This window comes from Artemia sp. Qi Xiang Cuo, chromosome 4 (assembly GCF_049724085.1).
Source record: "Artemia sp. Qi Xiang Cuo chromosome 4, ASM4972408v1, whole genome shotgun sequence".
Lineage (NCBI taxonomy): Eukaryota > Metazoa > Arthropoda > Branchiopoda > Anostraca > Artemiidae > Artemia > Artemia sp. Qi Xiang Cuo.
The window spans coordinates 84,705,001-84,720,728 of record NC_142797.1 but is presented as its reverse complement, the minus strand read 5'-3'; the positions used below and the strand labels follow the sequence as shown (position 1 = coordinate 84,720,728).

Genomic DNA, 15,728 nt, shown 5'->3' with positions numbered 1-15,728 from the left:
GAGAGGATGCGTTGACAAAATTTTCAATCTTCAGATGTTTTACAAATTACGAGCAAGCATTCGATTTGGCTGACAGAAAAGCTTCAGCGAAGGTCCTATTCTTGTATCATATTAAATAAAAAAAGGTTACAAAGTTATAAAAAGGAACTAAGGTAAAGAGCGAAGCCCTTGCCTGAGCAGAGAAAAAAAAAAAAAAAACTAACAAAAATTATAATGAACAATGAACTAGAAGTTAAAAGAAACAGCTATCAAAACTAATATGAAACCAGTAATTAACAAAAATTAAACCAATAATAATCAAAAATGAAACCAATAATCAACTTATACTGCACCAAAAACAAAAGCAATATTCAACTCAAAACAAACAAGAATTACCAGATATATGAACTGGGAAGTCGTATCCCTTGTACCCAATTATGGAAAAAAAAAAAACGAAAAACAAGATACTAAAGTTAAAAAAACAGATATTAGTCTTAATAAAAATAAACCAATACTGAACTTCTAATGTACTAAAAATTAAAGTGATATTCAACTCTAATTCGAAACAAATCTCAATTATAGTGCGAGTGTCATTGCAGCAATTGGCGCCAGCACTAGTTTCCTTTTGGTCAGTTGAACATCCTCCTCATAAGGCCCTGAATGTTTCAACTTAATATAATTAGCCACTGGTATCATATTGCAAACACACTCTTTTAATAACATACATATCCAAGTGTGTTTTGACTTGGTTGAACTCCCCCCTCAATATTTTCCTGAAACTTCAACTTACTACTCTTAGTGTAAGTAGTAGTTGCAATAGAAGCAGTATTTAGAGTAGTTGTAGTAGTAGTGGTAGCAGCAGCGGTAGTTGTATTAGTAGTGCAATGTACATTTTTCCTTTTGGTCAATTGATGCAAGTTCCTAAAAGTTCCAACTTAATTCCTAATCCATTTCTGGGATAAACCCTTCTGACAGTCTGCGTGTACATAGTGTGTTTTGATTTAGTTCAAATTCCCCCTCTATATTCTCTCAAATTTTCACCTTCATATCCTTAGTCTTAATAGTACTAGTATTATAGTAGTAGTCGCAGCAGTATAAGCAGTAGTAGCAGCAGTATTAATAGCAGTAGCAGTATGTATATGTTGCTTTTTGGCCAGTTGAACATCCCTTATTATACCCTAGCTTGATAAGGTGAGTCGTTCCAGATATATCACTGATAAGCCCTTTGGACAATGTGTAAGCACACAGAGTGTTCTGATTTAGTTTAAATTTGAACTCTTCAGAACTCTAAAATCAGTTCAACTTCCCCATCAATATTCCTGAAAATTTTACATTCATATCTTTAAGCATGGCTGTAATAGTAGTCACAGCAGTAGTAGTACAAGTACTAGTTGTAAGACTGGTAGTAGTAGCAGTAATAGCACTAGTGCTAGTAGCAGCAGTAGTATTAATACATTTTCTTTTAATCTGTTGAACATCAAGTTTCAACTTAATACAATTAATCGTTGCTATGGCATTGCCGATTTGCCCTTTTGATGAACTGTCTATTCATAGTTTTAATTTAGTTCAACTGACCCCTCAACACTTCCTGAATATTCATCTTAATATTCTTAACCTTACAAGTACTTGTAATAGAAGTAGTAGTTACAGGAGTAGTAGTAGTAAAGAAAAGCAGTGGTAGTAGTATTAGAAGCAGCGTGCCCGTATTGTCTTTTGGTCAATTGATCTATGCCTTTAATGATTTTCTGAAAGTTTCAACTGAATACCCAAATTCATTCTTGAGATCCACCCTTTCGGCAATCTGCATGCACATAGTGCGTTTTGATTTAGTTCCAATTTTCCCATAATATTATCATACGTTCAGCCTTAACAGTACTAGTATCATTAATAGCAGCCTTAATAGTAGTAGTGGTAGTATGAGTTCGCTGGGGGCATGTAAGGTTTTTATGGAATGGGTGGCCGTACAAACTTTTGGTTTTAAATTGGGCTCATTTGGTTTTAAATTGGAAGTTATTGCCCCCATTTTAAGAGTCAAAAGTGATTTGAGAGCAACCAACCCCCCCCCCCCCCACAACAACAATCCTTTACCAAAAATAAACATCCAATCAAAATTTTTAGACATCTATTATCTTTACCATTGTTGAAATGTCCAGTAATTATGCCTTTAGGGATGTCAAATCTCCTACACACCTCGGGGCAATAGCTATAAATTAGCTATAACAAATCGTTTATTGTTTACACATAACATATATTATTAAGAAAGTTATGCTTGTTTGACATTTACTTTCCAAAAAGACAAAGGGCATTCAGGTGAGTCTTTCAGGGAATTTTGAGGGGAGTGTTGAACTAAATGAAAACGTTTTACTACTACAACTACCACCACTACTACTACTACCACTAAAACTGCTGCTTCTGTAGTAACATCCGAGTTACTAAAGGAGTAACTCGGAAGTTTATGTAGTAAATAAACATCCGAGGAAGCGTTTAAGGGAAAATTGAACTAAATCAAAACATAGTATATGAAAACAGATTGCTGATATGAGCGTTTCAGTAAAATTTTGGGAACATCTTACCATATCAGTAGTAAATTTCTGGGGCATCATGAGTGGGATGTTCAACTGGCCGAAAGGCAACATGTACCTGCTACTATTGCTACTAATACTTCTGCTACAACTGTTCCTACAACTACCACTACTACTACGATTCTAGTACAATTAAGGCCACGCGTATGAAGGTGAAAATTTGACAGAATATTGAGGGGGAATTTGAACTAAATCAAAACACACTATGTGAATGCAGATTGCGAAAAGGGTGCATATCAAAAATAAATTTGGGTGTTAAGTTGGAACTTTAAGAGAATGGTTAAGGAGCAGATGGATTAACAAAAAGTTAATGTGTGCATGCCCCTACTCACATTACTACCACTCCTATTTTTGCTATTACTACTGCTAAAACTACTGCAAATAAACTACTCCAACTACTATGTTTATTACAAGTACTTGTAAGGCTTAAAAGCATTCAGGTTCAAGTTCTTTTATTTACAAACTAAATACAACTACAATATGGGTATGCCCGGCTGAGAGTCTAGCTCGTATTACCAGGCAACCGATAAGACGAAAATTTCGAGAGTTATATGAAGATACAGGCTATCAAAAGGACATATCGAGATTGTCATAGCAATGGCTAATTGTGTTAAGTTGCAACTTCCAGGACTTGATAAGAGGGATGTTCAAGTGACCAAAAAGCAATATTTTAATACTTCAGCTGCTACTAGCACTGGTGCTATTACTGAATCACAACACACCATCTGTATGCAGGGTGTCAAAAGAGCATATCAGCAATATCTTAGAAACAGTTTTGTGTGTGAAGTTGAAACTTACAGAGCTTGTTGTGGAGGATGTTAAACTAATCAAAAGACAACATTTTCATCCTAACACTATTGCTTCTACTTATACTAATACTATTGCTACTATTATTACTACTGATACTACTACTACTGCTACTGAAGCTAAGGGTATTAAGCCGAAAATTTTCGGCAATGTTGAAACTGTGTTGTACTAAATTGAAACACACTATGCCTACACAGATTGTTAAAAGTACATATCAGCAATGCTTCAGGAACGATTGATGGTATTAGGCTTTAATTTGAAGCTTAATGAATTAAGTTAAAGCTTTCATGGAAATCTAAGGCGGATGTTAAACTAAATCAAAACGAACTATGAGCATGTAGATTGTCAAAAGGATGACACAACAATATCTCAGGAGCGGGAAACATTACTATATTAGAACTTTCAGGGTAAGTTGTGGCGGATTTTTAACTAGTCAGAAGACACTATGAGTGCAGTTTTAATACTACTTGTATGGCTACTGTAACTACTGACGCTAGGATATTAACGTGAATTTTTTAGGGAACGTTTAGGGGGATTTTCAATTAAACAAAAAGACTATATGCAAGCAGGCAGCACTGCTCTATCACAGCTAGTAATATCATTAAAACTTGTAAAAGAGCTAATTTGACTGGAAATTAAAAGTTCTAGGGCCCATTTTAGAGTCAAAAGTGATTGGAGGACAAGCAGTCCTCCTCCTTAGCCTATGATTCTCCAAACACTTCCAATAAAAATTTAGAGACAGCGATTTCGTTCAGTATAGTCGAACTGTCCAGTAACCATGTCTCCAGGGATATTGGGTATGCCAATGTTATACAATTTGCCCATTATGCTTTATAACAAATAATTTTTTTTAACTAAATCAAAAGTCTTAGTGTGTATACTGATTGCCAATAAGACATCTTAGGAATATCCCAAGAACGACTGAGGGTATTAAGTTGACAGTTTAACTAAATCAAAAGAGTGCAAATATATCCAGGTTATCAACGAGTGTATATATGATTTTTGGGAATGGCATTAAGTTTTACTTTTCAGGTCAACTAGAGGAGCTATAAATCTAAATTAAACAACACTATTAGTGTCAACATTTTCAAAAGCGTGAAAATTATTAAAAATTGTCGAAAAAGTTTTCCAACACACAAATAGCAAGCCTAACTGTGGTTTCTTACAGAAAAATCCGAAAAGATATAAAATGTTATTTTTTTCTATGAACAAGACTATGTCAATAAAAAACGAACAAGGATTAATTTTAAAAGATTTTTCCACAAAATAAGTTTTTGAAAGTAAAGAACTCCATCAAACCAAAAATGAGCAGAAGCAAAATCGAATAATCTACAGAGGGTAAAACTACCAGAAATCACCATCAATAGATAAATGAAACCCAAAACGGGCAGAAATAACAAAAATAATTAAAATAATTAAAAACATTTAAAATGTATTTTTTTTCAATAAACCGCAAATCAGGTTCTGGTCTTGAGACGGGACATGGGTTGTCAGCCCTATACATGTTAATTTCTGCTCGTTTTGAGTTTGACTCGGTTGTTTATTGTAATTTCTGTTTGTTTTGGGTTCCATTTGTTCGTTGATGGTTATTTGTGGTGGTTTAACGCTTGGTAGATAATTCGATTTTGTTTCTGCTCATTTTTGGTTTCATGGAGCTCTTTACTTATCGTTGAAAAACTTGTTTGTGGAAAAAGTTTAATAATAATTAACTATTAGTCAAGACGTTGGGTGCAGTTAAAATGTTAAAAGTAGAATAGCCAACGCCCAGTATGTATTTTCACTGTTGAATTTTTTTAGAAGACTAGGAAAATAAGCCTGCGAACCAATATCAGAATATTAGAAGCTACAGTGATGAAAGTGAACCTGTATGGTCCTGAGGCTTGGGCTATCCGAAAGACGTAAGAGCGTTTATTAGATGTTTTCAAGAGAAATTGTATACAGATTGTTCTGGGTAACCGTCTGGTTAACCGTATTTTCACCAGTTAGCTGTTTGAAAAATGTGTTTCAAGGCCGCTTTTTAGGGCTATAATAAGAGAAAGGTTCAGATGGCTAGGACACGTTCTGTAGATGAAGGATGACAGATTGCCAGAGATCGTCCTAGTCGGTTCAACATTCAGAGTCAAACGACATGCAAGTCGTCCCGGAATGAGATGGGAGGAGGTCGTCAGAATAGATTTAATGGAAAACTTGAGCTTCTTGTGAGGGAGTTAAGAGTGAGCTTTGAATATATTGGGATGGAAAATGAGCGTAAGTAGCTGTGTTGGCCTCTTGGCGCTACAATGAGTCTAGGAGTAGTAGTAATTTTAGGTTTCGTTCATTCATTCATAGTAATCTTGCCCATTATAAGCTTGGCTATGATTTTATTTCTAGTCGTGTAAGGTTTTAATTTCGTTGCTAATTTTTCTATGGAAAACTTCTTTTGGTAAATATTTTGAAGAATTACTTTCTATTCATTTTTTAACTCACATAATTATATTTTGTACTAATTTGTAGGAATATTAGGGAAGTTTTAAAGCATTTCTAGCAAAGGACTTAATATTGAATCTCAATTTAAATGTTTGACAGAATTTGAATGCTCAGCCTTAGCTTTGTGCTTTATCTTTTAAGAGACTTTTTACTAAGCATATGAGGTTAACTCGAGAGGGGGATTTTCAATCCCCCTCTCGACAGACTGCAATTCCAACAGACATGTAAATGTTGACAGACTGTAAATGATCTTCGGTCCTCTATGGAGCTCAAGCCATCCTGACCCCAAGTCTGTAAGTACCCTTGAATATAGATGTGTCTATATTCGATCAAAATACATTATTTTTGGCTTTGAGGATGGGGGGGGGGGGGGTACTTGGAAGAGATTTATGTCTCCAATCATCAGTGTAATCCTAGGGAGACCCAACTATTGGGAGACACACAGGCAACTAAAAGACAACTCTTTAACGATGTCCGTGGTGCAAAATTGCCAAGGTGCAACGCAGCAAAACTGTCGAGCCAACAGCCGGTAGTCTATATCTTACAAAAGCTGGAACTTGCAATGTTCTTGACAGATTTACCTGAAACTGGTGATTTCCAAGGTAGCTTGCCAAGGAAGTGAAAGAAAAAACGAACGTGTCACGTTTAAATTGAACACGTTTCACACAGTAGCTACAGCCAAGGAAACTTTTCGTAATAAATTTTAGATTACTAATTTTTACAGCCCAAGCAGTAGCAGCTTTCAAAGTTTCATTATTCAAAGACCCTGAATCTGAACCTGTGAAGTCTGCTATCGCCTAAACCACGAGAGACAAGCAGATCTGAGCGTTTTGCACCCACAATCATAAATATTAGAAATTCTTGTGTTTCCGATTCTAAAAATGAAGTATACCCACCTTACTACAAAAAGGCAACAGATGTGGTGTTGGAGAGGCCAGAGAGCCCACTTCGATCATTTAGAAGCAAATATTTCCTTTTAAATATTATTTTTAATGTTTTAACGGCCATTATTTTTCAGGTTATGTAAAATCGGAACATCCTGACAACTTTCCAGGACTCCTGGACAGGGACCTCAAATCTGACCTCATTCAGCATTTTCTGGGAAGCATGGTAGCTGTATATATATATATATCGTATTTCTTGAAGTTAAATGCTCCATTCTAATGAGGCGTCACTTTCTTCACTGGCCAAAAACGACTAACACGTCCAAAAAATTTAACAAAAAAAGGAACAAACTTTCAACCATTCTGCATACCCTGTACAATTCTTTAGAGAATCCGAATCATAGTAATCATTTATTGCCAGTGGGAATTTTCTAAGCAATGATCTTGGTCTTACAACTTAGTCTTGAGGTTTCATCACAGAATTTGGCCCTGAGTCACCCAATTAGTTAATAAGTACATACTACTATGCCAATAATCATTGCAATTAAAAATTACCTGCACTAAGTGTTCTCGAAACTCCAGGTGGAGGACAAAAGTAATTTTTTCGCAGGCTCATAATACTGTCAAGAATGCTTTCTCTAGCGACCATAAATGGATTGAATCGTGAATCCATTGATACTGGGAGGGCTGTGGAAGCTGCCTTATAATTTGTAGGAACTGGAAAATCTGTCCAATCAAGAATTTCCAGATGAAGTGTGCGAAACCGTGCTAAAAGCAGAGGATAATGTTTTAGAGAAGTCCACGATATTTTTGAAGATACGTCTTAAAACTAACACCACATCTGGGGAACACTTCAATATACATCTGAGATTCATTTCCTGATTTTTCAAACAGTCATATCTCCTAGTAGTTTGAAAGAAATGGCCTAGTCTAGATCCGGCTAAATATTTTAAATCGGTTTTTCCTGTGTTTCAGGTCAAATTTTTTCATTATTTATTTCATCATTTTGGTTTTTAATCATCCATTATAGCTATTTTTTACGCTTTCGCAGGTTCTGCTATCCATAGATTTCATCAGAACCTATCTACCCCAACTTTAGTCCAGGCAATTAGACCTAAGTTTGAACTAAATTTTTGAGGCATTTTGTGGGTACATCAATCGTTTGATGACTCATTAAAAACAGATCATTCTTAAGGCTTTCTCTTCATAATTCAAAATAAGCTATCCTTTTCGCCGAATGACCTCTTCATTTTATTGAACAGGAAGACGGATTATTAATTAACTGACACGGATGCAATGAAAAAAGAGTTCAATGTTTTATTTAAAATTACTAGATGTCAAATTATTTGTAGTAATTACCGGAACCGGATCTCATATTATAAACTGAATCTTACGGTTCTTATAAAATGGAAAAAAGTAACATACAAATTTTAAGTTTACTTCAAGTTTAGTTAGCGCATCACCAATTACTGTCTGATAATAACAACCTATATTTCTTTAAAGTTTACTTGAATTTTACTCCATCGATTTTTTTCAAGAGGAAAAAATACTAATAACAAGAGTCAAGCCAATAGTGCCAAAACAGATCATAGGTCAACTAACAGCAATTTCAACGGCTTTGATGACCCCTAACCCATCGAAATCAGCCATTACTGTACCAATAAAGTATTCAAAATAGAGCTCACGAGCCTGTCGACAAGTACATATTTTACGGACTTTATTTTGATTTCACTAGAATCATCGTTTAAGGGCATTTGAAGTCAGTAATTTGACCGTAATGAACCTACAAAGTAGACAACCATATACAAAACATAATAAAAAAATTACCTACCATTCAAATCTTCAGAGCATAAAAGTTTTACATTCCGAGATGACTTAACGGTTAACAATTTTGTCCGGGGAGTAGATTCGATTTTCAGTTTATCTACAGATGCAATATGTTCAAGTGCTTCTGCTCCGGATCTTTTCACATGTTTCAGATAACTCAAAACAAGAGGGCCTAAGCTGACATCTAAGTTATCCGGTAAAAGATGATTTATAAGCTCCTGGGTAGCACCCATTTTTTGCATTGCTTTTCTAAGTGGCTAAAAAATAATAATAATACATTGGAATTTAACTGAGTTCCTCTACTGAAATCACAAATTTTTACGGTAAACAGAACTATTTCTGAGTAATGAAGATGAAAATTATTTAAAATATTGACAGGACGAAACCTTCACTGGGACAAAAAAATAGGAGGAATATTATGTTTTAATTACCATCTTGTTCTATATCATTAATCAAATGTTGATGTGTTGACAAAAAAAAAAAAAAAAAACAACAAAAAACACTCTTCATGTTCTTTAGTGAACCATACCCCACAGCGCAAGAAGAAAAGTCCTATAATCTCCCGCTGAATAGTTTGGCCAATTAAAACCTGATTTTGATAATGATTCTCCTCTAGAAGAAAACTAGTTCCTTCAATTTCGTGTAAGAGCAGTGGGTAATGAGGTAGCAAAAGTCAACCTGTACCGGGTTTTAAGCAAGGTGAATACAGCCAAAACTTGAAAAAGGATCAAAATACTTTTACTTGGGGGGTGGGAGGGGTATTACATGACAATGAGGCTTCAACGAAAAATCAGATCATGCATCCCCCAAAATTTCTTTAAGGGTCCTTAGTCAGATCTTAGAGGGATTCTTTAATTTCTTTAAGGATCCTTAGTCAGATCTTAAGAGGGATTCTTTAATTTCTTTAAGGATCCTTAGTCAGATCTCCAGCCAAAAAGTCAATAAGTTTTAGTTAGTCCTGTACACGAATGGCTAACTTGTCTAAAAAGAAATTTAATCAGCTATTCGGCAGATCTAATCAGCTATTCAGCAGATCTAATCAGCTATTCTTATCCTACTACTATAAATTAGCATTGCTAATTCAAATTAAAGAAAAAGAAAGTTCAATAAAACAAAGAAAGGCTAGAATTAAAACTTAAAAATCGAGAGAAACCCCTAGACAGATGGGATAGAAATTACATCGTTAACATCGGAAATTACATAGGTTAATTACATCAAAAGTTAGCCTAAAAAATAAATTAGAATTAATGATAAAGTAAAACTCAGATGGGACAGAAACAGATTGCTTACAAAATTAGACATTGACTTAAAAAAAAAAATTAATATCAATTTTCTACACTTTGGAAAACAATGAAGTGAAAAGGAAACACTATTTATGAAAATATTTATTATTTTAAATATAACTAAAGTGTTCACCACAGATTTGTTTTATTCTAAGAAATGTTTTTCTGGGAACTTAATTGGTAATTTAATTTTTTTATCATAAAAAAATATTATGCAATATATATGTTGTTTCTAGCAAAGCAAAAACAACGCTCTAAGCTTTAGAGGGGACGAAGGGAGGGGGGGGGGGGGCTTAAGTGAGATAGAAGCCCAACTTTTATTTGCTTTAATTTCTGTTACTAGCGGACATTTTGTTTATGCCTGTTTTAGGTCATTTATCCATTTACAGCAATGTTATACTCATTTTAAGTTTGACTTATTGAGAACTTGATTTCTACTCGTATTAAGTTTTCGTACCTCTCGCTCTTTTAAACACATTTTTTGCACTTATGAAATTTCGGAAAATATTAATACGAATAAAGATTTTTTATCACCCGTAGTTTTATACATTAATTGTTTTAGTTCCTACCGCAAACCACTCCTCCATTCAAGCTATTCAGAGCTTCACCCTTTAACCCCTCTAAAGACGTTCAAATTCCTTTCAAATGCTTCCTTACGACTTCTTCCCTCCCTCTTCAGGGACTTTTCGTTTGGCCCTAGATGGTCCAAAAGAAAGATCTTTGACAATCTGTAATCTTAATCCACAAAATGTGTCCTAGCCATCTCAACCTTTCTGTCACTAGAGATGAAGAAAGTGGAATAGAACTATATTTTTTTAAATACTTTCCCAAAAATTCCCACAGGGAGAGAAAGAACAGAGAGTATTTTACCCAGAAACTGAAATTTTTACAGAAAATACGGAGGGAAGGGAATGGAATTTCATCCATTAGTATACTGATAGAATAGTTACAGTACTCTTTTCCTAGCAATTTTTTTTCAAAAAGTTTTCAAACTGTTTTAGCATCCTGGAATTCAAATCAGAATCAGATATTAAGATCAGATCGGAATCAGATCTGGCAATCTGACAAATCAGAATCTGGTAGTTCAAATCAGATATTAAAATTTACTTGCAGCTTTTTGTTTTAATATATACACGTACAGAAATTAGTTAGAAGGAGGGGATTGGAAGTAATATTAACATTATCAATCGATATATAGAAAATTATCGAATAATAAGAAAAAACAAACATATAAGAGCATAAAAAATTATATTTATAAAAAATTAGTAAGGACTTATGTAAAAACACATGTCATCCGTCAGAGTCTGTGAGAACGAAGCCCCTAGACCTTAAGAGGTTTGTAACTTAATTTAAACTGACACCCTTTTTAGAAAACAACAAATAAACCTATCAATGTTAACCAATTGAGCATTAAGGTTTTACTCTTCAGTTTTATACTTATCCGAAAAGTACGTCCTACACATCTCAACCTTTCTCTCATTAGAGACAGAGAAAGTGAAATAGAACCATATTTTTCGAAATACTTTCTAAATTTTTGCTAGACCGAGATGGTGTCTGTACTGTACACATTCATCCCGGTCCGAAGTTATGTAGGCTAATGTCCGTGAAGTAGTACCATTACGCCGTCTGCGCACAAATAGACCTATAACTTTCAAATATAGATCATAGCACGATTGTTATCAAGGTCGCAACCAGAGTAAAGTGGTTACCTGGGTGCAGCTCATCCCTCCCCCCTATCACCCAAAGGTTAAGTTTAACGCGTAAAAAGCTACAAACATGTAAATAAACTAATGTTGATGCATTTTGTTAAGTTTTTTGTAAGCCCCCCCCCCTCAAACAAAACACCCCAAACAATGCATCTCGAGTGACGGGTGTTATCGTGTTTCAGCCCCCCCCCCATTCCCTTACTCAAAGGTTCAATTCTACTCATAAAATAAAATAAAAGTTCAAAATAGGGATAAAATCCTTTTTAATAGACAGTGTATAGAAATTTACAAAAAAATACCAGATATTTCGGTCACATATACAGTGACCGTCATCAGTAGTTCTCATAATCCGAAATTATCTACTCATAAAATGGCTACAAAAATGCATATAAATAAATTTTGATACGTTCTGTAAAGTTTTTTTTAACACCCTCCCTCTCCCCATCATAGCCTCTCCCCAAAAACTAATCCTAGATATAGCCATAGCCATACAAAAACTAAACTGTTCACAATACATATTGTTTTCAATGAAATACAATTTAGATTTTGTAAAACGAAAGAGAAGCGACAGAAAACACCATTTTTTTGTAAAAACTGATTCGTGCTGGGACGTCATTTTTCTTTGTTGCGTTGTGATCAATGTTATAACAAATTGAAACTAAATTCATTTTATGTTTACTTTACAAGTAAAATATAATAATTAAAAACTAAAATTCCAATATGAATCAAGACCATACCAAAGAAAATTTTCAAGTTAAAAGAAACAGTTTTATATCAACATTCTTTTTTTTAGTTTTATTTCTTTCAAAAATATAAAGCGATGGTGCCTCAGTTATCTTTAGAAAATGAATAGTTTAATTTTTTGAAGAAATCCATTTTATTCTTTGCAGTGAAGTTTTGCAAAAACGAATCTATTCGGCTCTTTAACGCATTTTAAAGAAATATGTTGGGAAAAAATAAATATTAATGGAACTTTAGTGCATATCAGTCTGAAAGAACTAAATTGATATTAGAAATGTAATCGCAACAAATTCGAGAACTTTCGCTACTGTACTTATTTTTCAATGTTATAATAACAAAAGAAAAATTACTTAAAATATATATATTGCTTTCAGTAAAGCACGAATGATTGGAGTGCAAGAGGGAAAATTTCCCACTTCATATATCTAGTAATTTCTGCTCGCTTTGAGTTTGATTAGAATATCAATTTTATTTTGGGTACCTTCTTGGTTTAATTTTTTTTTTTATTAAGTCGTTTTTTTTTATTAAGTCGTGTTCGTTTTGAGTTGAATATTATTTTTATTTTTTGCAACTTATAAGTTCATTATCGGTTTCTTTTTTATTAAGTTGTTTCTTTTAACTTTTAGTTGATTATTCATTATAATGTCAATTATTTTTTTACTCTGCTTAAGACATATTTTCGCTCTTTACTTTTGTTAAGTAAAACTTGTTTTTTTTTATTTCATTCCTCTAAAGGTGGGAATATCATAGAGTGTAGCAAAGGGAATAACTAAAAAGAAAATAACCAGGATCAAAACTAACAAATTTTTACTATTTAAAAAATACTTCCTCACTCTAAGGATAGAGAGTTTCCCTTAAGGATACTCCTGGCTCTTATTTCGTCCTCTTAAGTAAAACCCTAGCTATAACCATTTTTGAGAAGTCCAGCAAACCATCTATCTTCTAAGTTTTATGCTTGATAAGTGACAGAGTTTTATGTCTACCATATAGCGTACATTTTAAGGTGTAAATTAGTAAAAGAGATCATTCCATCTTTCATCTGTATCTTAAGGTAAAGAACTCACCGTAGCATAGTAAGGAGGCATGGTTGATAGATAAGCAGCAAAAGCTTTCCCAAATTCAAATGGAGGCTTTCCCTTGTGAGTCTTGAAAAGTTCATCCAAAAGTGGCAAGAGAACTGGATAGTTATATGGCATAATGAACAAATTCACAGTCTTCAAATTGTTACTCGCTTTTAAATAGCCAAATGGAAATCCCATGCCAGACTTTGATGAGCTGTTGCGCATAAAAACTTGCCAACATACGGTAGGCCGACGTCTCGCCAAAATATACTGCGTCAAGGGGCTTGATTTAAGTTCGTATTTGTCAAAAGGCAGGTTTTCTATCACCATTGGATCACGGTCGACACAAGTATATAATACTATTGGATGAGCGCTGCGAGGTGGCTGAAAGAAAAAGAATAGTTTTCAAGAGAAAGCGATGAAAATGTATAAACAGACCGGAAAAAGTATAGTACTAACGACCAAATGTCATTATGAGAATGCTATTGGTATTTAATACGAACCCCTTCCAAAATTTCAAGAATCGTTTTAAAACATGTAGGCTATTTTTGGTAGCATAATTGGCTACATTTGGTTTTGAGGAGCTATCAAGCTCGTTCCTGAAAGAGCAAAGCCCTTGCGATCAGCTCGCTGAAGTACAACTCGTCAGGTCTATCTTGAGCAGGGTACTCCCCGCCAAGAGTATCTGAAAACGAGTTTCGCCAGATGAAAGGCCGCCACATGGAATAGCTTGCCGGCAGAGGTAATCCCGGAAAATTCTTCCCCTGACACGTTCAAGAGAGGGTATAACAAATACCCAAGTGTTGAAAAACTAGGTAATTACCAGGATTAGCGGCATATCATCACCTGTGATGGAGCCACAAAGCCTGTAATAAAAAAATGAAAAGAACTTCCTGACAGCTGCTTTGTTTCCAACATGAGTTTATCCCTCTCTGAATAGAGTAATTGGGATAGGTTAAATCCACATTTTTGAAAACAAAGCGAAAACTTATCTGAGGAAGACAAAGCATGTTTGCAAGTATTTGGCCGCCACTATAAAAATAGCTGCAAATTCTTTGCATAAAAAGACATATTTTTTTGGAAGCACAGAAGGAAGCATCAAACATACAAACGTAGAACACAACAGTTTTAGGCTAGGTTTTCATCCCAATAGTTTATCACTAGGATGTGATTTAATTGTCAATGCATTGTTCTAGAAAGGTTTAGGAAGGAGCGGGGGCCAATGGAATGGGCTTCCATCTAATAGTATGCTGAAAGAACAGTTAAAGTACTCTCTCTAGAAAATTTTTGAATTTAACAATTGAAAAAAGTTTCCAAACTCTTTTAGCATCCTAGAATTTAAGGCAGTTTCAATCAGAAATTGAGAATTACTTGCATATTTTTGTATTAATATTAAAATATTAATAGAAAAATTAAATAAAAAAAACAAGTTTTTTTAACTGAAAGTAAGGAGCGACATTAAAACTTAAAACGAACAGAAATTATTCCGTATATGAAAGGGGCTGTCCCCTCCTCAATACCCCGCTCTTTACGCTAAAGTTTGAATCTGTCACACAACTTTATTTTTTAAAACAATAAAAAACTTCAGCGTAAAGAGCGAGATATTGAGGAGGGGAGTAGTAACCGTACAATTACTTGAAAGTTTACATACATATCTATGCCTTAGGCGTAAGTTTGAATGTATACTTTCAATGAATTGGATGGTTACCAGGGTCATTTGCCTATTACAATGAACTCTACTTGTGTTGATAGACATGTTTTATATTATGAAACTCATTTTTGGAGGATAGCCAGAGAGAGCAATGGTCACACTAACTACGTGATTAGTAGCTGGAGTCGGATATAAGGAGTAATTTTCGTTTTATTTAATATTCGTAAGAGACTATATTTCAATGATGATAGTTTATTTGATAGGATCTTAGTGAAAAAAAAATTAGTGGTGCATATACACTTTTGTAGATTAACTATGTAGCCGATAGCATCAACAGCTACGATATACGACTACCCACTGTGGCCCTGGAAATAACCGCTGGGTGTAGACTATGTCTTGAATGGGACATTATGTATGCGAGATACGTGATATCATTAAGTAAATTTAAGCAGGAGGAACAGCTGCGTTTTGCTGGAAAAGTAAATATTCTCCATATAAATAAACTTCGGTCAGCATTAGATGTTCTATCGAAATATATTGATGAGAACAAAATGCATCAGTGAATATTATTATTATTGTAATTATGTTCAATAAAAAAGTTTCTAAATCAATGGTATTTTTTCTTTTTTCTTTCTATAGTAGACAAGCGTATATTTTGAGTAGTAACCGTTCTATATATTTGACGATTACATTGACGGTTACAAGAATATACAGTGCAAAGGTTTGACGACTACAAGAATA

The 15,728-nt window shown here is 34.2% G+C and overlaps 1 protein-coding gene across 1 annotated transcript in view; it reads right to left on the bottom strand.

Moving 5' to 3' along the window:
• LOC148953546 (integrator complex subunit 6-like) overlaps positions 1-13,714 on the bottom strand; it is a 30,987-nt gene extending 17,273 nt beyond the window's left edge. Inside the window, exons 1-3 of the mRNA XM_089087734.1 lie at positions 13,340-13,714; positions 8,550-8,802; positions 7,274-7,486 (exon numbers count right to left, since the gene is read on the bottom strand). Of these exons, the coding sequence (XP_088943860.1) occupies positions 7,274-7,486; positions 8,550-8,802; positions 13,340-13,666 (793 nt within the window). The 5' untranslated portion in view covers positions 13,667-13,714. The remainder of the gene's footprint in view (positions 1-7,273; positions 7,487-8,549; positions 8,803-13,339) is intronic.
• Between the last annotated feature and the right edge of the window lie 2,014 nt (positions 13,715-15,728).